General features: G+C 37.4%; 1 protein-coding gene across 2 annotated transcripts in view; it reads left to right on the top strand.

Moving 5' to 3' along the window:
• Positions 1-25,743, top strand: part of RHBDL1 (rhomboid like 1) — a 2,391,317-nt gene that overhangs the window by 1,998,378 nt on the left and 367,196 nt on the right. For both annotated transcript variants that reach the window (XM_044089306.1, XM_044089307.1), the window contains one exon: positions 10,956-11,056. In XM_044089306.1, the coding sequence (XP_043945241.1) occupies positions 10,956-11,056 (101 nt within the window). The remainder of the gene's footprint in view (positions 1-10,955; positions 11,057-25,743) is intronic.

The following is a 25,743-nucleotide window of genomic DNA, read 5'->3' as shown; positions in this document are numbered from 1 at the left end:
TCTAAGGCTACAAGTGAGCCATGCATTCCCTGACATGTCATAGGTTACTGATACATGTCACGGATGATCATCTGATGTCTGAAACCGATCACTGATTGAATGGTCAGTTAGACTGTGGTGTGATAACCACAGAGAGAATTACAGATATTGTCTTGGCTGGACAGATCCCTAAACAGTTGGGAGTTCTTGGACCTTGATCAAGTGAACCAGCTCTTGATGTGATTTACAATATTTCTCCTTTGCACATTGATATTTTTCCTCATGCTGTGTGAATTTATACTTGTTTCTTTTTGGCAGTTTCTGAACCACACTTGTGTTTCCACACTGATTTGCATGCCATTCTATTTTAAGTGCACTGCATATTACGCAGAACATATCTTGCTTTGTAATTTTAATGTCCAGTGTTGTGTGTATCCAAGAACCATGCAGGCATGCCTTGCATACTGTGCAAATTATTTCTAATACCTGAAAGTGCTCTCATACATACTTTAAATATTGTTTAGTTTGACAACCAACATGCTGAAGTTTTCATTTTATTAAACTTAGTAACTAATTTCTGTTTATTTGCATGTTCCTCCTCCATAAGCAGTGTGATGAATTTCACCATTAATGCCACTAAGTTTCTCATTTCCCTAACTGTAGTAGCAAGAAGAGATTTGAAAGTTTCAACCATGCATAGAAAATGATGTGGAGGTACAGAATATTGCAAAATGAATCCAACAGGACAAGCAGAGTGACATTCTTGTTGTTGGTGTGGTTGTGATTGTCCAGTGCCATGATCTACAAAAGTCCATGTGCATTACCTTGCAGATTGGCACCCTACTAGAAATTTGCCCTAGATAAGAACAGTTAGCCAACCAACACTCTGTTATTTCCTGAAAAGCCAGTTGTAAAATAGTAAATTGTGTTCAGAGTACTCCATGAACCAGGCATGTTTTTGCACAGGTAACTGCCAACAGTGTGAGTGCATATTTTAATGAGGGATTAAGAAAACCTCTACACAGTGTATGGTTAAATATATCACTTAATAAGTTATAAAACCGATAGCAGTCCAGTTTTTACATGTACTCAAACATCTGTAAGTCCTAAAATGTTTACACCGACTCTATGCTACCACCATCAGGTGCTAACACCTAACACGTCAACTGCACCGTGTTAAACTGTGACTGTATTGTTAACAACAAAGTTTCAGTTTTACTTTGGTCAGCTTGAAGACCTAGCTGGATTAGACCCTTGTATAACTGAGATCACTCCATTTTGAGTTTAGATGAAATCGTACATGAAATGAACTAATCAGGATTATAACATTCTTACAGTAACCAATAAAATATTCTTCTTCCCTGCTAATGCACATTTTGGTAGACAAGCTCGGTAACCATTTTAAAATACCAAACATGAAGAAATAAAAATAAAAAGAAGAAGATTTTTTCTTGAACACAGGAACCATGTCACCCTAAGATGTGGATCATATGATTGGCAAACTTAGAAACAGCTTCATATGTAGTTGAAGATCATCTTGTTAGACCTTTATTAATTACTTTTAAAGAGTTCCTAACAACACAATATATTCCAAAGCTACAGTGGCAAGCAGTAGAGACCTGGATACACAAAAGGAGAGGGTATAAACGTATATTTAGAAACACATTGATGGCACAAAGAATAACAGACCTGATTCCGATGGATAATGGAGGTACAGTACTCCTTAACAACAGAAGACCACTTGAGGAAGATCATATCCACTGAAACAAGGACTATTTCACAAAGCCAAGCCCTGTTTGATGGACCAAATCACCAGTAATCTAGAGAGTACATTTCTACTCCCTAGCCTTTTCTATGCTTCAGCAATTTTCTCTAACCTAACAATCATGAAAGCTAGCCAGCCTGGAACAAAGCTTTAATAAAGTTAACAAATTTACATCAAAATACCCAGATAAAACTCATTGCTGACATACACCTCAGTATAGCCCACAGCATCCTCTGCAGCCCTGCTAAATGCTCTGCTGATAATCAAATGCTGAAATGGTACATCTCATAGAGAGCTGTGATCTTCAAACGGACTTTTAGCACTTACTCCAAAGTGTAACAAATTTTTGGAGACTCTTTTTACATAATATAATGCTACAGAACAATGGAATTAGAAAATAATTTCCTTACAACTGTACATTAAAGACAGTAAAGGCATAACTTAGCACTAGAAAAGACCAGGTCTATATTTGGCTACTGAAATAAAAAAAAACATGAATGGCTAAATACCGAATGATAAACATTGAATATGAAAACTACTGATGAAACAACTGCTATGAAATTAAATTCATTGAATGGCCATAGTCGGCCAACATCAAGAACACAACCAACCAAGGTGGGGGGCTTTGCACCCCAGACCCTGAAATGTTGGGGGGCTGCACCCCCAACTCCCCTAACTATATATACCAACTCCAAGATCGCACTACAGTGGGGATTAGGGCAAATTTAAAAGGTTTCCCTTCACTTACTTCATGCGTCATGTTACTTCCTGGTTGTTGGCCAAAGATGGCCATTCGTTGAATTGTTGTTCGGTAATGTTTGTATTAGATATTTATAAGGTGTTCACGTTTTTTATTTTGGTAGCCGAACATGGACCTGAAAAGACCTACCTATGTACTCTACCCATACAGTAAAACTGAATATTCCAAAAACCTTAAAAACACAGACTTTTGGATGAATGTATTCTTTTCCATGAAACATCCATTGCATGGAAACAAATGCCCACAAATGACTCTTACACAGGCATCTACATCCAAGGATCACATATGAATGCTAAAGTATAGTTTATATTGTTTGAATGCAGGTTTTATTATACATAAATATAAAGATTTCCTGAAATTCCTCTAACATGTTTTTATTCACATGCACACACTCACACACGGACACTGTGTGTGTGTGTGTGTGTGTGTGTGTGTGTGTGTGTGTGTGTGTGTGTGTGTGTGTGTGTGTGTGTGCGTGTGTGTATGTGTGTGTGTGTGTGTGTATGCTTATGAGTAGTATATCATTCAATGTAGACTACACACATCACATCACACAAGGTCAAAAAATGTACATCAAAATGAATGCATCAAATCTCCCTTCTGACTGCTGCCATGGGTCCTGTAGGGAGGCATGCCCTATTTTTCCTATGTATTTCATCAACTGTTAGTTCTCCGAGTGAGAAGTGAGATTCAATGTAAAGCTCATCAACCAACTGTGAAGCAATGTTCAGTAAATGAAAACTTGAGATTGCACACAGACACACACACACATATAGATAGGCTACATTTGTTATATCAAACTTGCTTCAGTCAAAAGTTACTTTGCAACATTATAGTGAATATTTTTATATAAGTGCTGCAAATCTTCAGCTGAGTGCAGGTTGATATGTTTTATTAGTGTACGTTCTGTACCCTTACACTGATAATTGGGGTGTGGTCGGTGTTTTCCCAAGACCAGCAGACAATGAGGTCATGGAATTTCTCCTTTATTCCACTGTTGTACAGTCTTTTGAGTTGATAGAGTGGAGTATGGGAGTACAGGGTGGCTTGTCCCCTGCAAAAACTTCTGTTTCAGGTATTATGTTGTCTTCAGGTTTTCAATAATTTCAAGAAACTCAACTGTGTTTCGCCAAATCAAATCTTCATGTAGTGTTCATCAAAGAACTGACTTATAGTGCAGATGTGTGTATATATACACACACACACACACACATATACACATATATATATATATATATATATATATATATATATATATATATATATATATGCTTTACTATCAATTTTTTGAATGGAGATGCTCCGCAGATGGACAGTTTGAAACTTGGATGATCAAATGTTCATCTTGTTGAATATCTCCATGTTCGAAAGTTTATATCAGTGAATACACTGTGCATTCACTGATATGAACTCAACATACCATATGGAGATAGCGCTATAGTGCGGTGTGGAAACTCATCCATTTCTTCACTGTAGTGCAATCTCAAAGTTGGAATATATAGTTAGCAGGGGGTGTGGCGGGGTGCAGCAGAAATGTGATCTGAGGTATAGGAGTTTCTTTGTTTGCATTGGAAGTAAGAAGAAAACTGATAAATTGAGGAGGAGGTTAGTAGCAGATTGGAGAGAACTGAGGAGGAGGCTAGTAGCAGCTTGGAGAGATGCAGCATGAAATCAGGACTTTTGATAGATCAAGAAAAAACACACTTATGTAATGAAATTTACATGTAGACTGATGTTTGCAAAGGTAAGCAAGCCTATCTCAAAACTAAAACTGGTCTGAAACAGTGTGTTAGATAGCAGGTTATGGTTACTGAGCTGTTGTAATAGCTGGTGGTAGACACAGTCTTTATAATAATTTAGAGAGTATTGGGAAAACAACAGTGAACTTTTACTGACCTAAACAACTGATGGACCTACTTTGTATAGGAATACCATGAAGGAGGCTTTCCATGTACTGGGCATGCAGCTTTCATTTAAAGACTTGTTACTAATACATAAACTGGGAAAGCAATAGCCTAAGCACTTGCTTGAGATAACAAGGGAACATATTATCAGGGGCACATAAGGTCAAGTTTATGTGAGTTATTATAGGCACCTGGCTGCACTAATTGATTAGTCATGGGATAACTTTAGGGCCAGGAGTTGTGGGTGGTAGTTTAAGATTTTGAGAAGTACTAAAAAATATGCCCATGATTGTTTAATGGAGTGACTGAATAATTATTTGGAACGTTATGGATTTGAAACTTAAGAATGGTGCTTATGGTGTTGATGGAGTGCCAAAACTGTTTGGGACTACTGTGTAAGTATTGATATTTTCGGGTTATATAGTGCTTTGATTTGTTTTGTTATAATTAGTGATTCAACTTGATTTCACAGCAGTCTAAGTATATTAACTTGTTGAGAATTGAAAGTGTTTCCACACAGCATCACACTCCATCGATTTTCTAATGAGTATAGTGGGCCATTGGAGGGACCAATACCAAATATTTTTATTCAATTGAGGTCATAGTTTTGAAGAGGTGTAGAGACAAAGTCCAAGACTAATGAAACATGGAGGATAGCCAGTTTTACAGACCTAAGAGTTTCATTGAATCAGTTTATGCTGAGGATGTCTATAGCCACTTAGTGGTGGCTGTGGTGGTGCAGTGGTTAGCGTTGTCACCTCACAGCAAGAGGTTCTAAGGTTCGATTCTCGGCTGGGGTGCCTTCTGTATGGAGTCTGCATGTCCTTCCTGCAGTCGTGTGGGTTTCTTCTGGGTGCTCTGGTTTCCTCCAATATTCCAAAGACATGCAGTAGGTGGATTGGGTACTCTAAACTGGCTGTAGGTGAGAGTGTGTGTGTGAGTGAGTGGTACGAATGAACTACCACAGCAGGACTAGCCACCTGGTGATGTAAACCTTGGCTTGAGATGACTGTCGCTGCTGAAGTGACACCCTGACCTTATGTGCAAAAAGGGGTTGAGGATAGATGGATGTCTGTAGCCACACTGTATGTAGTGCTAAGTAAATGTGAATTATGTTTTTTTTTTCTGCATACAAAATTTGAAGAATATTCACTTATTGACTCAGATAATACTCCAATGGCAAAATAGCAGTTTTGGTTGGATACAAGGAATACCTTGTATAATTTGTTTGCCAAATACTTCATCAGTTCTCGTTCCCTGCTTAATGAGCTGACAACATCCATTCATTTCAGACGTATCTGAAGGAAGAGAAAAAAATGACCAAGTAACCTGAAAAGTGGAAATTGTGATTCAGTGCAGATACATGCAAGGCAATGCATTCAGGATGACATCTTAGGAAATGAACTGTTGAACCCGAGTTCCTTCTTGTCCTTGCACTCATTCAAAAGACTCTTAATGAAAGGATACTTCAGTATGTATTCCAGGTATGATCCACTGTGGACTTTGTAAGTCCAAATACGACACCAAACAAGGGACCAGCTGATAGTGGAAGCTAGCCAAGGAGGATAACTCATTGTCCCTGTCTGTCCCAGAGACGATCCTCATTCCCCTTGGTGACCACTATGGGAAGGGGAAGAGGATCTTCTTGGCTATCACCTGCAGAAACATATCCTAGTCCATGTAGGTTATAGGAGTAGTACAGACTATGTGACTCAGGGGATGTAGAGATGAGGTTTGAAGGTGTAAGTGGGAGGTGTACCCCAGAGGCAACACTGGGACACTGAAGTCCTGTATTATACTATGCATCCCTACCAGTTTAAACTGCTGAATCATGCTCATCTGCACACATCTAGGCATGTCCACTGTGTGCTGAATACATTTCTGAAGTCCATTGTTAAAGTGAGGATAACTGGACTAGGGGCAAGGCAGCCTGTGGGGACTGCCTTGAACCTCAGTGATGAACTGATCCCAGCCTAGGAGAAAGTGAATTGGTGTGATCCTCAAAACCAGAGTTCAGACATAGAAACCTACCTTGGAGATTTCAGACTCCACTTCAGAGACTGCTGAGAACTGGCCATCTGCTTAAACGACAGAGAAGGAGGAGTGAAAAATCATCAAAAGCAAGTGACAAGGCATCACAGGTGAGCATGATGTCAGCTGACTAGAAGCAGAACATTGACTTCACGTTTCAGGGAGGAACACTCCTACATCTCAGAAGCTGAATGATTTTGTGCCTACACTCAGGCCTTGACCAATGACGCACGCTGTCATTCAATGATTTTGTGCCTACACTCAGGCCTTGACCAATGACTGTCATTCACTCTAGTCTGTTGCTCTCTTGCTTTCTGCTTTTCATGCTATAGCACGGATTTTCAAGCACGGATTTTCAATCAGCCCTCCAGTCTGTTACAATGTTAGATGCTGTCCTTCACCGACACATGACATGCAGTGTGGTACACTTTTCTGATGTTCCTTGCCAGCATTGTGAAGTCATGAGACTGCAGTACTGGTACTTGTAAAACCATTAACATTGTACATAACAGGCACTTGATATGATGCTCCTGGCCTGAGATCTGATGACCGCAGTCATGCTTTGGAGGTCTAGATGCCTTTGGCAATAAATGGAGTAACTTTGCACATTAAAGTATTGGAATTATAAAACCTTATAGAGAGACATGGAAGTTCTGGGGGTGAAAAACCTTCTTTTATTATGCTCTAGTGTGGGTTGAGGGAATGGACGGAGCACAAAATCTTGAGATGTAAGAACTAGCTTCTGAGGGTGTACTTAAGAGAAGCACTTGAGAGTGTTCACAAACTGTGAGGTGCCCTTTCAGCTAAGATCTTCTACTTCTTTTTAAAGAACATATATCTGTAACTGTCTTTACTAACTCATGACATTACTTTACAAATGAGTGCACCTCCAGGCATTTCTGCAGTTAACTCCTACTTCTCCTCTAGGCGTCAAATATTGCTTGTTTATATTCGCATTAGTAACTACAAAACTGTGCTACATACACGGTATCAGAATATTTTATCTTGAAGCATATGTGATAGCAAACACAATTATATTGATATTCAACCTATGTCAATGAGTATTTGTTAGAACTGTAAGGTGATAACTTCATTTTTTAAATGATTAAGCCACACCCATTTGGAGTTAAAGGTACACACCCAAAAGAGCTGTACTGGAGGGAATGAATTAAATGGGTTTCTGTGCAGAAGGATTACAAGCACAGATAATATAGAACTGTTTAGCTAAAGGTGAGATTAAATAGAAATCATTAGAGCCCACTGGACTCCGCATGCTGTACAGAAGCATTGTAGAAGATAAGGGGTGCTATAACAACAGCCTGCGGTATTCTGTGATTTTACAATTACATTAAATAAATGTGTGTCAATATCTTCTCGGTAATGTACCTATTTCCAGGATGAAAATAGTACCAGTGGGAAAGCAGCATAGTAAGGTGAGGGGGTGAGGGACTAAACACCACAGATGTAGTAATGTTTAAGAAATCACTAATGGCAATACATGAGCTACCTACTGGAATTGGTCACAACTGCATTTCTTTATTATTCCTAAAGAAATATTCCTTTCCAAATAATAAAAACATGACATTTAGTCACTGCCTTCTTATAGCTGCTGTATTTTCAATTGTGTTATTTTTATCATGAAATGGGCACTTTATCCAATAGAGATTGTGGTCCAGGCATTTCATATCCTAGTTTCTTTATTTCTAAACTGTGTGGAGAGTTTCATAAATTATTTGCAGTGCCAGAGAAAGCTATATGCTGCTATTTCAACACAGCTAGATCCTTGCAATGCTTTCTAAGGTATATGAGAGGCAGTAGACTTCAACAAATGTTATTTCATTTCACTTTTAAAATAAACCATTGATTCAGATGTACTATGCCATCACAAAGCATATCTCCACAAATTCAAAATGCAGGGTAGTACTAATGTGAAAGGGCTGCACGCAACAGCTGAAAACAATTGTTTTCTGGGGAGAAAACCTCTCTGAACACCCACATATGAAAATTCATCCATTCACACTAACATTAGTAGTGTGTGCTAGCTCCAATATTGCACTAACTTGGAAAAAGAGCAAAACCACTTTCAATTACTTATTTCTGTTTTTTTCTTTTTCTGAATATTAACAATCATGTGAGAGTAGCAGCAATTGCACTTAAGTGAACAAATCAATCTACAAGAAATATGCCATCATGAAACTACATTCTGAGAACACAAACATGGCAAACCATTTTTGAGCCAGTAGGGTTTGGGCAAGTCAAGAGAAAACTGATTCATATTGTCTACAGACAGATTTCACTATACAGAAATTTCCAATTGTATTTCTCTAAATCTGTCTTTTAATTAAAAATTTTAATTCTAATAGATCAAAAAAACCCCTCTCCTTTACCATAACATCTAAGGACGGCAGCACCATCTCCCCTTCTAACCACACCAAACTTCTGGGCATTGAAATAGACAATAATCTCCACTTTGATGTTCACATCTCACATACCATAAAACTAGTACACAAAAAACTAGGCTCCCTATACAGGCATAAGTCCTTTCTCTCACAAAAAGCAAGAGTCACTCTTGCACAAAGCCACCTCCTCTCAACTCTATTATACGCAGCACCAATCTTTACCCAAATCAGACAATGTGACCTAGACAAACTAGAATCATGCTACAATAAAATAGCCAAGTTTGCTACTAACTCAACCTATAGAACCCATCACTGTGCTGCACTAAAAGAACTAAAATGGCTTGAGCTACCACAGCTACTTAACTATCACCAGCTGAGCACAGCCTACAATATTCTCAAATATCCTGAAAAAAAAACCCTCATTATCCAACCTACTTACTATCTATACTACAAACCGATAACTAAGATCCAGTGAAAAATCTCTCCTCTCCATCACCAAGGCTAACAATAATGCAGGGAAAGCGCTCTACTCCCACTCCGTTGCCAGAAATTGGAACTCTCTTCCACTATCTGTGTCCACTGTTCCCCTCCACAACCATATTCAAAAACTCCCTCAAATCGCACCTTCTTAGTACATGGTTATGCCCTTGTATCACATAACCCTACCCATACTACTATTAACTCCCCAAATTCCTCTCTGATTGCATGCTGGAGCTCTGATCCCCTGTAGGCTTGGTCATCTGAAAAGGTACTTTTAACTGTAGAATCTTACTTGATATATTTTCTTTTCTTACCAAAGTATGACTGACATTGTCTTTTTACCCATGTTCTATATCTTTTACCTGGAGTGTTTTTATTAATTCTTGTTATATTACTATGCTCAGCATACATGATGTGACCTGTTTTGTGTATTATGCTGGATGTACTGTATTTGTATAACTTGATGTTGGAGCTTTTCTCCCCGGGCCTCCGCTGAAAATGGACCTGGTCCAGTCGGAATTTCCCGGTTAACAAATGTAAAATAAAATAAATAAATAAAAATAAAAAATTATGTAGAAAGAGTTTTGCTTCTGTGTTTTTCATTTAAACAGTTAAATTTAACAAGGGTTAGCATTACGAATTTCCACTACATTCCTTGTTGTATATTGCAGGAATTTTAGAGCGCCTGCCATTTAAGGTGCATTTGTTTACTTACTGTTTCACAAGAGCTGGCTTGCAAACCATTTTTAAGCATCCTTTCTCTTGGACATATGTCATTTCACCTGATCAACACTAACTCAGCTTATAAAAATAAAGAATAATGTCACAGCATAGCACTCCTGTTCCTTATGATCATAAGTGCCTGTGCTTGAACAAATGAGACTGGAGGTGGAGAGTTGCTCCCCTGAACTAAATTCACACTGATATTTACTTGGTGAAAAACATGAACATAATGTAAATGTGCTTTATGTTTTTTATGGTTCTAACAAGAAAGTGTGTCAGAGAGCAGCGTAAGAAGATTTCAAATTTTAATGGTGACATATAAAACAGAAAGATCTAAATGCTATAAAATGATTTAAGAGGAAAACTGAAAGCAAACATTACAGTTATATTATGTGATTTATTTGTACTATAGTGATCTATGGTGATGTAACACTGAAAGCTTTTAGAATGTGAATTACAGTGGACAAGTGTCACTGAACAGGTGATTGTATTGGGGTCACTCTTTAGACTGTTACACAGCAGTGGGGCATTACATGACTCATAATATGCACCTTGCCATGTTAATTATGTACAGCCATGGAGTATGAAAAATTAGAAAAAGAAATATATAGTCGAAGCTTCACTGTAACGTCGTCAAAGCTTGGCTGTTTTGTAGTTTTCTTGTTTTTTTTTTTTGTTTTTTTGCTGGCACACGAACTGAGCCAACTTGATGAATGAGATCTGTGAGGAAGCCTCATCTGCTTTACAGGCTCCACAGGCGATGTACTGTTAAAAGTAAATTACAGCTGCAGTGCTTTAAGGATGACTTGCTGATCCTTCTCCTGCATGTGACCACTAAGACGATGTTTTCTTTTAATGAATGAACATTAATTTTGTTTTGCTTTTTTCTTCTTCTTTTTTTTTTGTTCCTGTAGGTTCCCTGACTGTTTCCATCACAGATATGAGAGCCCCGCTTGTGGGGGGCTCAGGTGGAGTGTATGCTCTCTGTTCAGCTCATCTAGCCAACGTTGTCATGGTAACACTTTGTTATATTATTGGCTTCTCTTTATCCAGGCAGTCTGCAAATGTCAAGGCATTAAAGAGATAGAACATAATTCTGCTTAGACCAGAAACTGAATGGCTTGCGGTGTCAGAATTTGAGTGTAGCGTGGTAGTATTAATGACGTAAAAACTGATGACACATGAATTCTGCTACATGCATCACAAAGGCAGCATCACTATGTTATGGCAGAGCAAACAGCAAGCAGTTTTCCATGAAGGTGTATCATCTGTCAGCCTGCTATGTTGGTGCTTGTTACATTTGTATCTTTGACACTTCTTCCTTCAAATGCTACATCAGCCTCACTTCTTTGTGTTTCTTTGAGTTCATTAGTTTTTCTCTCATTCTAATTCTGAATTTGTGTCAGTTTAGCTTTATTTCATAACGTGCATGGCTCTTTAGATGGGGCCCAGGAAGACAGTATGGTATCTATGTGCTGTAGTTGCAATACTTGAGAATTTTATAAATACATCTTATTTGAAAATGTTGCAGCTGGACTGCACTTATATGGCATTTTGTCTTAGTTTCATGACTCTCTTAGCATGTAGAAAAACAAGTAGTGTTAGTAAGCACAACAGCGACGCAGTCAAACTCAGTAACAAAAGAAAAGGTAAAAATGTAGCAAATAGATTAATAAGATGTGAAATGTAATTAATTGCAAAGTGAAATAAGTAAAGTGGCTGTGGTGTAATGAAATGAACCATATCCTTTTATTATTCAGCCCTTTGTACTCTGCAGCTCCTTATAAATGATTTGTTTCCAGTGCTGGGATTCATTAGACACTAAGGGTGGTTGATAACATGGAGCCAAGGAAATGGTGAGGCAACAAGGATAGTTTTAAAAGCTTTGGTGCAGGGAAAATTTGGAAACTAAGTGAAAACTCTGGCACTGCAAATCTGAGTGAAGCATGTACGGGGAAGCTCACCAAAGAACTTTATTATGTTCTGCAAAATCAAAAGTGAGACATTAGTAGGTCTACCTTTGCAATGGGAGTTACCAGACACAGTACTGATGGGCTGGATTCATTAATGGACCCTGGTCATCTGTAGGCCAGCCTGCAGGGTAAGGACTGCATATCTAAGGGAGCTGAGGATATGGACATGCAGCTCAGTCAGGCCTGCTGCAATGAAGCTGAAGTGTGAGGCTCTAACAGCAATTAAGTGAGCTTGAGATACGCAGTAAGTATCCTGCGTGCAAGTAATTAAATTATTTTGGTCCGGAGATATTGCATTATGTGACATGTCCAGTTGGACAGTTGCATTCAAACTGTTATTATTAAGTATTGTTTGAAATGTGGCCTGAACAGAGAGCAGTTGGGTCTATATTATATCCTCGAATGCTTAAAAAAAGCGAACGCTGATTGATCGAACTTATTTTCGCAAAACTGCAAAATATCGAAGCAGCAGAAACACAAATTTTTTCCTAGGGAAAGAATTTGGTTGTCCGTTTCTGTTGCTTGGTATTTTCAGTGTTATGGTGGAAAGTTACCGGTCAGATTCAGGTAAGTGTGCGATTGTGTGGATGTGAGTGTTAGGGTGATTTAGGTGAGTTAGGGTTAGAGCTCGGGTTAGGTGTGTGTGCGATTGAGTGGACATGAGAGTTAGGGTTAGGGAGCGGGTGAGGTGAGTGCGCGATAGTGACGGACCTTAGGGTTAGGGTTTGGGTTAAGGTAAGTGGGTAGTTAGTGGTGTGTGCATAGTTTAGCGTAGGGTTAGGTATCAGATTTTAGGTGTATGTGTGTGGATTTCGGTTTGTTTGGTGTGCTTGTGTTGTGTGTATGTGTTTTGGATCAGCGATTTTTTTCCCTGGGAAAAAAATCGCTGATCTGACAGTTCGAGATTGTAAGCTTTCGCTTAAATTAGGTAGATCAATCAGCGTTTGCTTTTTTAAGCGTTCGATGATATAATATAGGCCCGAGTAGTTTTGTGTGATCAGTTAAATCAGGAGGAAATGACTGCCATGGTTTTGGGGCCAGTACAGAGAAGCAATGGCTAGTACAGAGCAGTCTAAGAGGGTTTGTAGGAGGGACCACATCTGGCTTGTTTTCTTAGGTTATGTGGGAGTGGGTTTTGGGCAACAATGAGATACAGTGTTTCAAAGGGAAAGGTAACACTGGCAGACCCATACCATCAGAAAAATTGTAATAGTGTGAACGACTGGATCTAGATAGTGAAGTTTGGAGACTGTCGAATGGAGAGGGAAGGAGACTAAAGGGTTTTTTCCAGGGATCACAGATCCAAGGTGGGCTGGTTGGTTGAAGCTGATAGCACTGTAGGATAATATTGTCTGTTCTTAAGACTGCAGTTAGTTTTGACCTTAGAATTATTACATACATTGTGCCAAGTGACACAATTCCATGTCTGGCCTGAAATGCAATCCAGTAATAGACTTTAAAGAAATAAAAGTAACAACCTTAGGCAGAGGAATGATGTGTTTGAAATGGAACATTTAAAAGGTAAAATGGGCAAAGGTGTTGGTAGGTTTGACTAGAAATCATCTAACCCAGAAGCAGTAGTCTTCAGACATGCTGGAGTAGGTAATATCTTCAATGGGACTGAATTAAAAGATTCTCCAGTAAAGTTGCATCAATAATATGTTTATAATGGGAGAAGACCAGGCACATGCAGGGATCCTCCAGTCTAAAAGTAAAGTTTATCAAACAGATCTCTATTATAGAGCAAAAGGTTGGAGAGATTTATTGTGGGGCTGTTACTAAAACCCAACAAAATGCAAGAACTGCTCTCTCGGGTCACTGTCTGTTAATGAAATCGGGTCACTGTCTATTACTGAAATGTTAGCAAGAGTGAAGTGGGTCTGAGAAATGATGTTGTTACCAAGCTTGAATTTAGTCTGTTTTTATTTATCAGTTTGATTAGTAGGGGAGTCAGTTTAAGGCATGATTTTCCAGAGACAGGTGTGGCTCAGCTCAGCTCAGGACTGATAATTTTAGGCAGGTTTTCCAGAGACAGGTGTGGCTCAGTTCAGCTCAGGACTGATAATTTCAGGCAGGTTTTCCAGAGACAGGTGTGGCTCAGTTCAGCTCAGGAAGGGTATCCAGCGTAGCTTTATCACCATCAGGTCCTTCTTGAGGAAACATAAATTTGAATACATCCAAAACAGTGGCATTTAAGTTTTACACAGCAATTTTAATTGTTTTATCCATTCAGAAATCAAATTAGACATTATAGGCTGTTGCTTTTCCTTGTCAAAGCAAGGCATACATCAGCACTAAACATACCATGCTTGAAGATTGACACCCACTAGCTGGATCCCCTTGGGGTCTCAGCTATGTTGTAAAAATCAGAGATCAATAACTGGAGGTAATTTGAAAGAGAGAAGAGGACAGTTGAGTGGGAAGCAGCTGACATAAAATTACACACCATTTTAATGATGTTTTTCTTGGGGGAGCAATATGCAAAGAGGTGTGTTTTTTTTTTTTTTTTTTTTTTTTTTTTTTTTTCACTGACCAGTTCATACTTGTATCTAATGATGTAAAGTAAAACTGAGACACAACCCACCCACTTCCAGTTTACAGTTGTGTGATGATAGCAGCCCCTTGTCACCCAGGTCACTAGTGCTGCTGCTTCAGTTTGTTCACAGATGTTACTAAAGATACTCTGTACATTAATGGTCTGGTTACAAGGAAGCTGCTAAACCAATAGCAGCAAATGCAGAGTATAGAGCTGCTATCAGCAAGCCTGAAATGTGATGCCTCTTTAAAGTGTATGCATACTGCAGGAAGAAGAGGTGTCTTTGTGTAAAGTAACTGGAGGAGAAGTGCTCAACGGATCTCCAACACTATGATTGGGTGAGATGTACATATGCAGTTTAAATGCATGTATACCACCAGTTTGATTTATTGGTTAAGCTGTACTTTAGCAGAGCCCTTCAGATCCTAGAAACTCTCATACAATTCCCCTGCACCCACTGAGCAAATGACAAGTAATCACAATTCAAGATGGCCACTATGATCAGGACCCTTAACTGTTCTGTGCAGCAGTTTGACTGGCTATAATACTAAATTTTAGTCCATTAGTTTTGGAAGGTAAGGCTCTAGCTTATAAGACAGGCCCTGTACTGTCTTAAGAAGTGGTAAAATTGTAAGAGTAAGCAAAAGCAATCAGAACCTTGACTCCTAGAACGTAGTACAAACTCTCCTTTATTCAAAATAAACCTGGACCACAACGAAAAAGAACAATAAAAGATATAATGTTAAAACAGTACTAAGCGCTTTCACCCTTCCATGTTAGGGCATCATCAGAGTACAAATTCAATTAACCAACAACGTCCCTTAAATACAGGTTCCTTGATTACTTAATACAATCAATCAGCACACAACAATGAAGGGTGTATTCCTCATTAGTAGTGAATCTAGAGTACATATAAAAACTAATTACCTAGTGAAGTCAATAGCCTAGAGTTTTGTATTCGTGAATTACTTAGTTACAATTGTAAGTTTCCTGTTGCCATCAAAAAATTCCTAAAACTACAATAGTCGTGTTGTTAAAATCACTATGTTACATTGCAAAAAATATATTGATTTAATAAGACATGTAATAAATATAATAAATATATATAAATATAATAAATATGACATATTAAAATAGGGAATGTTAAAAAAAATTTTAACAAATTTTAACCAAACATTAAAAAATGTAATGTATTTAATTAATTCCTAAATCACTTACATAGTTAAAAAAGAATTTTTTACAGTATATATGTAATATAAAACCTTGTAAAACTATAATTTATATTTAAATAAATTGTGATTTTAACTTCAATATGCTTGCGATGGAAACTTGGTCATTAATACCAGGCCACCTATTGGCATTTAATCTTAATTGCCAAATACATTCTTTGGCTTCCAACAAAGTCTTAATGTCACCTCCATTGTGCAACATAACTTGGGGTATTCTGTCAATTACAAAAAATAAAAACTTTTTGAAATTCACACAGCCAATACTGTGAATGTATAAAGTGCTAGTTTGTTTCATAGTCCTGATGTCACTGGTGTGTTCAATAATTCGAGTTTTTAATTTCCTATGTGTTTTTCCTATATAGAAGGCTTGACAACTTGTGCATGTAGCAGCATACACAACCATACAAGTGTTACAATCACAAACCCCGGGACATCTAATCGTCTTTTCGTGATTAGAAATGAATAAATATGGTCCATTATTGATAAATCTACATATACGACAACCACCACATTTGTTCATTTTAGATTTCATAATCATTTCATTGTATATAGGTTTTTCAAACAAATTCTTTAAAGTTTTCCCTTTGCTAAAGGTGCATTTTGGTTTATTCCCCAGGATATTCCCTAAATCAATATTAATTTCTGTAATGATGTCCCATGAATCGTGTAACACTTTAATGATTTGTTGTGATTTTTCATTAAAAGGGATGACAAAAGTGTTGTGTCCAACACTCCACTTAAAAACATACACTAGGTTATTAAATTTAAAAGTCTTTTTTCATGATTCTAACACTGTGTTACAAGATGGTAGATTTACACTTAAACGTCACAGCACTTTTATACCACCTCAGAATCTCACTATACACGTATTTGAAAAATTATGTGAGACACACATAAGAATACTAAGTGAAAAAACAAGTATCACATATAATTTATCCCCAGCAGAACGTTTTTGACTAAAGGAGCTTACTAGTACTAGCAAGTTTAGAATAATGAAACCAGACAAGGGAGGTGGGGTGGTTATTATGTTGACTGACGATTACATTAATAGGATGGTTAGACTTTTAGATGATGAAGATACCTATGAAAAGGTGAATAGACACGATGTAGATAAGGCATACACCAAAATTGATTGGCTGCTTTATGAGTTCTTGATGGATGGAAGGATTGATGCACAAATTTATCATTACATTACGGTGGAATTCCCAATAATACCATCTATTTTTGGGATTCCAAAAATTCATAAACATTTAGATAATCCTCCATTTAGACCAATTGTTTCTGCCAAAGGATCAAAGACTGAGGCCTTGGCAGCCTTTATTGATTTCAAGTGTAAGAATGTATTAACAAAATTTCCACACATTATTAGAGATTCGTGGCACTGTTTGGATTTTATCCGAGATTTTGTAAACACTATTGATGGTAAATTTGACTTTTGTATGGTCACCATTGATGTCATTAATTTATTCAGTGTAATTCCACATCAAGAAGGTCTTGAGTTGTTTGAAGTTTGTCTCAACAAACATAGCAGTTACGGAAACTCTGAGTGTAGATTGTTGTCACAGATGCTTGAATTAGTATTAGAAAATAATTTCATTTACTTTAATGGTCAACATTATAGACAAAAAAATGGTTTTGCAATGGGGGCCAAATGTGCCCCTATTTATGCTAATTTGGTCTTGGCAGCATGGGAGGAGGAACATGTTTTTACTTGTAAATTTTGGAGTAATATTTTGTTATATTTAAGATTTTTGGATGATATTTAAATTTTTTGGAAGGGGTCTGAAACTGAGCTCAAAGAATTTATTACATATATTGGGCTAACAACTAGTTTTTTAAAATTCACAAGTCACACTTCATCTGAAAAGATCAACTTTTTGGATATTACAATATCAATTCAAAATGACAAATTAGAATCAAATATTTATCGGAAAAAAACTTACTCCAATTCGTTTTTACATTTTGACAGCTGTCACCCGAGTCATCAGAAGATAAATTTAGTAAAAGGCCAGATGGTGAGGCTGTCTAGATTAGTTAATAGTGAATACACCTTTTTGAATGAACTTACTAAATTGAAAAACATGTTTACTTCTAGAGCTTACCCTGAGGAGTTGGTATTGAGAATTAGTCGTGATATAATAAGAAATAGATCAACACTATATAAACCTATCATACATTATGGTTTACCATCCAAGGATACATCTAACGTTAGGAGTGTTGGACACGACACTTTTGTCATCCCTTTTAATGAAAAATCACAACAAATCATTAAAGTGTTACACGATTCATGGGACATCATTACAGAAATTAATATTGATTTAGGGAATATCCTGGGGAATAAACCAAAATGCACCTTTAGCAAAGGGAAAACTTTAAAGAATTTGTTTGAAAAACCTATATACAATGAAATGATTATGAAATCTAAAATGAACAAATGTGGTGGTTGTCGTATATGTAGATTTATCAATAATGGACCATATTTATTAATTTCTAATCACGAAAAGACGATTAGATGTCCCAGGGTTTGTGATTGTAACACTTGTATGGTTGTGTATGCTGCTACATGCACAAGTTGTCAAGCCTTCTATATAGGAAAAACACATAGGAAATTAAAAACTCGAATTATTGAACACACCAGTGACATCAGGACTATGAAACAAACTAGCGCTTTATACATTCACAGTATTGGCTGTGTGAATTTCAAAAAGTTTTTATTTTTTGTAATTGACAGAATACCCCAAGTTATGTTGCACAATGGAGGTGACATTAAGACTTTGTTGGAAGCCAAAGAATGTATTTGGCAATTAAGATTAAATGCCAATAGGTGGCCTGGTATTAATGACCAAGTTTCCATCGCAAGCATATTGAAGTTAAAATCACAATTTATTTAAATATAAATTATAGTTTTACAAGGTTTTATATTACATATATACTGTAAAAAATTATTTTTTAACTATGTAAGTGATTTAGGAATTAATTAAATACATTACATTTTTTAATGTTTGGTTAAAATTTGTTAATTTTTTTAACATTCCCTATTTTTAATATGTCATATTTATTATATATATATTTATATATATTTATTATATTTATTACATGTCTTATTAAATCAATATATTTTTTGCAATGTAACATAGTGATTTTAACAACACGACTATTGTAGTTTTAGGAATTTTTTGATGGCAACAGGAAACTTACAATTGTAACTAAGTAATTCACGAATACAAAACTCTAGGCTATTGACTTCACTAGGTAATTAGTTTTTATATGTACTCTAGATTCACTACTAATGAGGAATACACCCTTCATTATTGTGTGCTGATTGATTGTATTAAGTAATCAAGGAACCTGTATTTAAGGGACGTTGTTGGTTAATTGAATTTGTACTCTGATGATGCCCTAACATGGAAGGGTGAAAGCGCTTAGTACTGTTTTAACATTATATCTTTTATTGTTCTTTTTCGTTGTGGTCCAGGTTTATTTTGAATAAAGGAGAGTTTGTACTACGTTCTAGGAGTCAAGGTTCTGATTGCTTTTGCTTACTAGTGAACTGGTTTGGAAGTTTGTCATGAAAATTGTAAGAGTCACATCTTCATGGCTGCCTGAATTATGGACCCCATCATACAGTGCTTGCTCTGATCCTGGTTATAATTCACAGGTAAGGGAACAAATAAATAATGTCCCATTGGGTGAAGCCTGGGCAAAACCACATAGAAATAAAATTGCTCTTCCTCCCATAACTTACAGTTTTGGAGTGATTGACTGGCCCCCAAAATGTGTTGGATCGGTTGTACAGGAAAACAAGAAGGATGCTTCATGCTCATCAAATGATTTATAAAACTCAGAGTATACCAAGACTATATATTCCCTTTTCTGAAGGTGGTATGGGCCTCCTCAAAATTGGTTACATGTATAAATCTGCATCTGCTGATTTCACAAGACCCAAATGTACTGAAAGTTTTAAAACATGAGGAGAAAAAGTCTAAGATGACTTCTCTGCTTAGTTTAGCAGAAGCAATTCTGTATCAAGCGACTCAAGCAGGATCAGAAATCAAACCAGAAGTAGATACGAATCAGGCAGCAACTGAATGTGCCAAAAAAAAATAGAAAGAATATAAGGTGAAGGATCAGATGAGAAGGCAAGAAATGGGAAAAATGCATAAATATTGTTGCAAGTATAGAAACCTCTTGGAACAACCTCATGTTGATCCAGATAGAATGCAAGAATTGTTAAAGACAGATGAATTTAAACCAAAAGATGAAAGGTTAATATTGGCAGCCCAAGACAGTGAACTACGTATGTGTTGGTTTACAAAGTCCATTGAACATGTGGGAGAAACAGACAAATGTAGGTTTTGTGAAACATAATTGGAAACAGTCACATATCTTGTTGCTGGTTGTGATACTCTAATGGCAGAAGGACTGTATACTGAAAGGCATAATAATTTGGCAAGACTGCTGCATTGGGGATTGTACAAACATTATAATATTGAATTAGCTGAAAAACATTGGAAAAGTGAGCCACAAAGCATCATAGAAAATGATGAAGTCTACATCATATGGGATCACCCATTACCAACAGTTCAAAAAATAGATGCAAGAAAACCAGATGTGGTGGTCCAGAAAAAGAAGACAAAAGTAGCACTGATAATTGAAATCGCCACACCCAGTGACTACAGTGTCTTATATACAGAGAGAGACAAAGTTATAAAATACCAGGCTTTGCAGGCTGAAACAAAGGCAATGTGGAAGAAGGGTACCCAGACATTTCCAATAGCAGTAAAAGCAATGGGTCTTATAAAAAAGGATTTACAAAACAGTGTAAGAAACTTCTCTGTGTGGAAGATTTTCATTTCATATATTTCTAGTTAATCACTGTATATTAATCAGATCAGACAATGGTAGTAGAAGTAGCGAACGTAAACTCGTCAAGTCAAAAAGTAATAATAGAAAATATATAATTCTACAGCATTACTAAGTATTCGAAAGTAATCCAAGTAAGGCAGGCAGTCTGTTTCCAGTCGAAAATCCTTTATTAAGTACACAGACAAACGATCCAAGTAAAACAAAAATAGAGTAATAATTTCCTCACAAGCTTTCTAAATATATATATATACTTTTTATCAGGCATGGGAGTGGTTTATTGTGCTGTAAAACAAAGTGTTATCGGTACACATGTTAAATTCACATCCCTTCCACCATCAGTGTGACATTCGAACTGGTCCTGCCCTAACTAGTAGCTGTCATAATAATATATAGCCCTAATGTACTTTAATGGTACATCTTATTTAACCAAATTATTAGGTAGATTATTAAGTCTGTGATTTTATACAAGGCAATATACTACATGGCTGGAAATATATCAACCTTAGTTCATTTTGCAATCAAAAATTACATATAGATATATACATATACATTTTGCATGTAAAAATCAGTTTCTATTTTCATAACCTATTGTTAACAAAGATCACTTTTGTCCTTCTAGACTTCTTCAGGTCTGTGTACAAGAATCCTAAAAACCTATATAATTGTATAATTAGTTAGTATTGTTATTAATGTCATTTTGAATAAAGAGGAAAAAAGAACCAGAAAAAATAATAAAAATAAAAAATATATATATGTATGATGATGGAAACAAAATATACACTTAAATTTCAAATGATTTAAAATGGTATTTAAAACCAATTTGTAGAAAAAAATAAAATAAAATACAATTAGTCATGTAAACAATGTGGCAATTTTCTAAGTTGCAGTGCACTTTTAATTGAACAGTAGTAGTTTAGTCCAGGCTTTCTAAAAGAGTTCAGCTTTAATTGCCACATGAGTTCATGTTTCTCCAGAATATTTGGGATGTCTCCTTCAAGATCACCCATGTCTATGCGATCCAGGATCTGGAACTTAAAACCTGTGTGTCTTTTATGAAGAGAAAGGTGTTTGGCTAGTGCATTATTTTTACATCCAGAGCGGATTTCTGACAGATGACATGAAATCTTTCGCTTGAGTTTATTTACAGTCTTGCCCACATAGAATGCATCACATTCATTGCACTGTGCCCTGTAAATTACTTTTTTAGTGTTACAGTCACCCCTGCACTGGTTTTAATGATCTTCTTTAAATAAGGGCAATAAAAACTATCACCTTGCTGTATAAATATACAAAATGTACAATTAGTTTCACATCTTTTAGTGCTTTTCTCACATGGTCTAGGTTTAAATTCAACAAAACTTCTAATATTCCTGGCCTTCCTATAAACAAATGATGGGGCTTCACCTAAGATGTTAATCAGAAAAGGGTTTCCTGTGACAATGTCCCAGTTTTCTTCAATAATTATTTTTGATACTGTGATAATCCAAAGTGTATGTCTGGATGCAGCTATTTTTGCATTTGTTATTCTCTGTGGAATTACTTAACATTTTTCTACTGGGAAGGTTGAGTGAAGGTGCTTCAGTCCTTTTCAGTTCTATAATGGGTTCCAGGATGTTTTTTAACATCTGACTTTCATAGCCTCTCACTAAAAAATCATTCTCTAAGTTGTTCAGATTTCTCAAAAATGGTTCCATCTCTGTGGTAATTCGAGCTAATCTATAGCCTTGGGATTTCACTACATTATACTTGGTTTTTGTAGGATGTAGACCTTTACTGTGGAGTAATAAGTTAACCCTCGTTGGTTTTCTGAATAGATCAGTGGTGATTCTGTTATTGTTGGTGTCCTTGGAAATCTGCATATCTAAGAAAGTGGTTGAAGTACAGCTATGGGAAGAGGAAAACTTCAGGAAGGGGGTTGTTTGATTGAGGTAAGTGATAAAATCTCCAAGCTGCAAGGTGTCACCTTCCCACACAATAAAGACATCATCAATAAAACGTAAATAGCATGTGATATGCTGCATGTAGTCTGTGTTGTTTAACACAAAGTCCTCCTCCCATTTGCCCAGGGCTATGTTAGCTATGTTGGGAGCTATGGCAGCCCCCATTGCTGTACCAGTTTTTTGTTTGTAGTGTTTGCCATTGAAAGTAAAGAAATTGAAGTCCAGTACAAGATTAATGAGCTTGCTTAACTTTTGCAGTTGTGCCTGTGTATCCTGATTATGTTTCTTAAAAGACTCCATAGCTGCTGTTATACAGTAATTGTGAGGGAGCACTGTATACAAGGATTCCACATCAATAGTTACCAAAATACTGTCAGCTTCCACTGTAATGTTTTTTATTTTCTTCAAAAAAATCCATTGAATCTCTTATGTATGACTTATTCTTTTCTGCTAGAGGTTTCAGCAAGTAATCAAGGTAAATGGCTGTGGCTTCAGTAAGGGAACCTCCACTTCCTACCACCGGTCTATAAGGTGGGTCTTCTCTGTTCTTGTGTGACTTTGGTATTCCAAAAAAGTAAGGTAAACGTGGGCATGGGCTCCATAAATAATTATAAAGATTTTCAGTGATAAGTTTTTCTTCCCATAATGTGGTGAGATTAGTGTTCCATAAATCATATGCTCTTTTTATGTCATCCATGGCAAATAACTCATAAAATCTGTTATCCTCCAGCATGTTCTCTATCTTTTGGTTGTAGCTAGTGGTATCATTCACAAGTATACCTCCTCCCTTGTCTGCCTTCATTACATGCCTGGATTTATCATTGCCTAGCTCAAGCAATGCTTTTCTTTCTCCCTGTGTTAAGTTATAACGTTTTTTCTTTGGAGGTTTTTTAAGCAGTTTCCTGATATCCATCTCATATTTCACTTCGAAAGCAGCTAGTGTTTGATGTAGTGGTGGACAATAGCTGCTAGGCCTTTTTATAGTTTCATCAATAGGCTTATTTTCAGTGTCATTACTTTTGCCATGAAACTGTACCCTTAAGTTGAGCTTCCTCACAAACATTTTAAGGTCTATCAGTACTTGAGCAACCTCACTCCTGCAGCTTGGTACAAAAGTAAGTCGTTTGGACAACACACTTTTTTCCTCTTCAGTCAGTGCTTTAACAGAGTGGTTCCAGATAACTGGAACACCTGTTATTGTGGTACCTGTTGTTGTTGTTATTGTACCTGTTATTGTGGCTGTTTCCTCTGTCTGAGCCTGGGACCTGGGTTGTAGTCAGGGTTCCACTCGGGATTGCCCAGGTATTGTATTTCCCTCACCCCTGTCCACTGTTTGGTTCTCCTGTCTCCCTGGGAGTTTGCGGATAGAGTATGTGACCTCTGGAATTCCTCCTCTGCTTTCTGGAATCTCGGTGGGTTGTAGTAGTATTCCTCGCTGTGGCTGTGGTATGGGGGGACCTGGTAAGAGGGACAAGCTCTGGGGCTCTGTTGGTGGTCGTTGTTCTTGTTCTGGTATTGTTTACATGACTAATTGTATTTTATTTTATTTTTTTCTATAAATTGGTCTTAAATACCATTTTAAATCATTTGAAATTTAAGTGTATATTTTGTTTCCATCATCATACTACATGCCATGCCATGAAACTACAGCCCAAACTGCAGAATCCTATATAAATGCATTCTACGGACATCTCCAGGAATGCATGGATCATGCTATCCCAAACAAAACCAAGACCCAATCATCCAAAGGCAGGCGTCCAGTCTGGTGGACCCCTGCCATAAATAAACTGTACAACAGAAGGAGGAAGCTACTACATGATAGAGCAAAATCCCTAATAGGGAAGGCATCTCTGATCAGTACTAGCAAAAAATTACAATCCCTCATAAAATCCTCCAAGGCCAGCTTCGAGAGAAAAATTGCACAGGACACCAAAGACAATCATAAGGCTTTTTTCAGTTATGTTAGAAACCTGGGATGCAACTCCCAGACTTGTTCTGAGTTGATTCTAAACGACAAAAAATACACTGAACCCACAGACATCGCCAAGATCCTGGCAGACAGGTTCAGTGCAAACTTCTCCACCCCCTCCCCCCCAAAAGAGCAAATATCTATCCCGGCAGAGGGCTGCCTCCCAAACATCTCAGATGCTCAGGTGAAGGCTGCCCTCTCCAAAGCAAAAAACACTGCTTCCATGGGACCAATGGCGTCCCAGGTTGCGTACTACATGAACTACAAGAGGAACTAATCCCTCAAATAAAACAGCTATACAGTCTCAGCCTCACTACAGGATATGTGCCCACAGAATGGCGTACAGCAACAGTGGTCCCACTCCACAAAGGTGGAGCATCTACGGACCCTGGAAACTATCGCCCCATAAGCCTGACTAGCTTAGTCTGCAAGGCTATGGAGAGGATCATCATGGAGCTCATAAACAAAGACATTGGGGACCTACAGACACTAGATCCTACCCAGTTTGGCTTTGTCAAGGGCAGATCCTGCCTTTTGAACCTGGTTGACTTCTTTGAAACAGTCACCAAAGCCATAGATGAAGGGAAGGTAGTCCACACAGCCTATCTGGACCTTGCAAAGGCATTTGACACAATACCCCACTCAGGCATCATAGATAAGCTATCCAGCTTAAATATAAACCCCTATGTCACAAGATGGGTCGCAAACTGGCTCAAAGACAGAACCCACAGAGTGAGAGTTGCTGGAGCCATGTCAGACTCAAAACCGGTCACAAGTGGCATCCCACAGGGTTCTGTCCTGGGACCACTCTTGTTCGGTATATACTTTTCCAAGGTACAGGCAAATGTGGGAGGGCTATGGCTCACCAAGTTCACAGACGACTGCAAACTGGGCGCCATAATCAACTCTCCAGCTGACACAAACATCCTTCAAAAAGGTCTCACAGAGACAGATAACTGGTGCCAGCGCCATGGTTTAAAGCTAAATGCCAAAAAATGTATAGTCATACCCTTTGGCAAAAACAATGTGCTCACAAATTACCACATAGGCGGAAACCCATTAAGTGCAGAGAAAGTTATTAGGGACCTGGGGACCCAAGTTGATAGCAATCTCTCCTTTGAAAACCACATTGCCAAAGTGGTTAGAAAGACCTTCTACATAGCCCACCTCATCACGAAGGGTTTCACAT

The sequence above is a fragment of the Protopterus annectens genome, chromosome 12.part0 (assembly GCF_019279795.1).
Source record: "Protopterus annectens isolate FY-2018-M chromosome 12.part0, PAN1.0, whole genome shotgun sequence".
In the NCBI taxonomy this organism is placed as follows: domain Eukaryota; kingdom Metazoa; phylum Chordata; order Ceratodontiformes; family Protopteridae; genus Protopterus; species Protopterus annectens.
The sequence above is the reverse complement of the archived record's forward strand: the minus strand, read 5'-3'. Positions and strand labels throughout refer to the sequence as shown.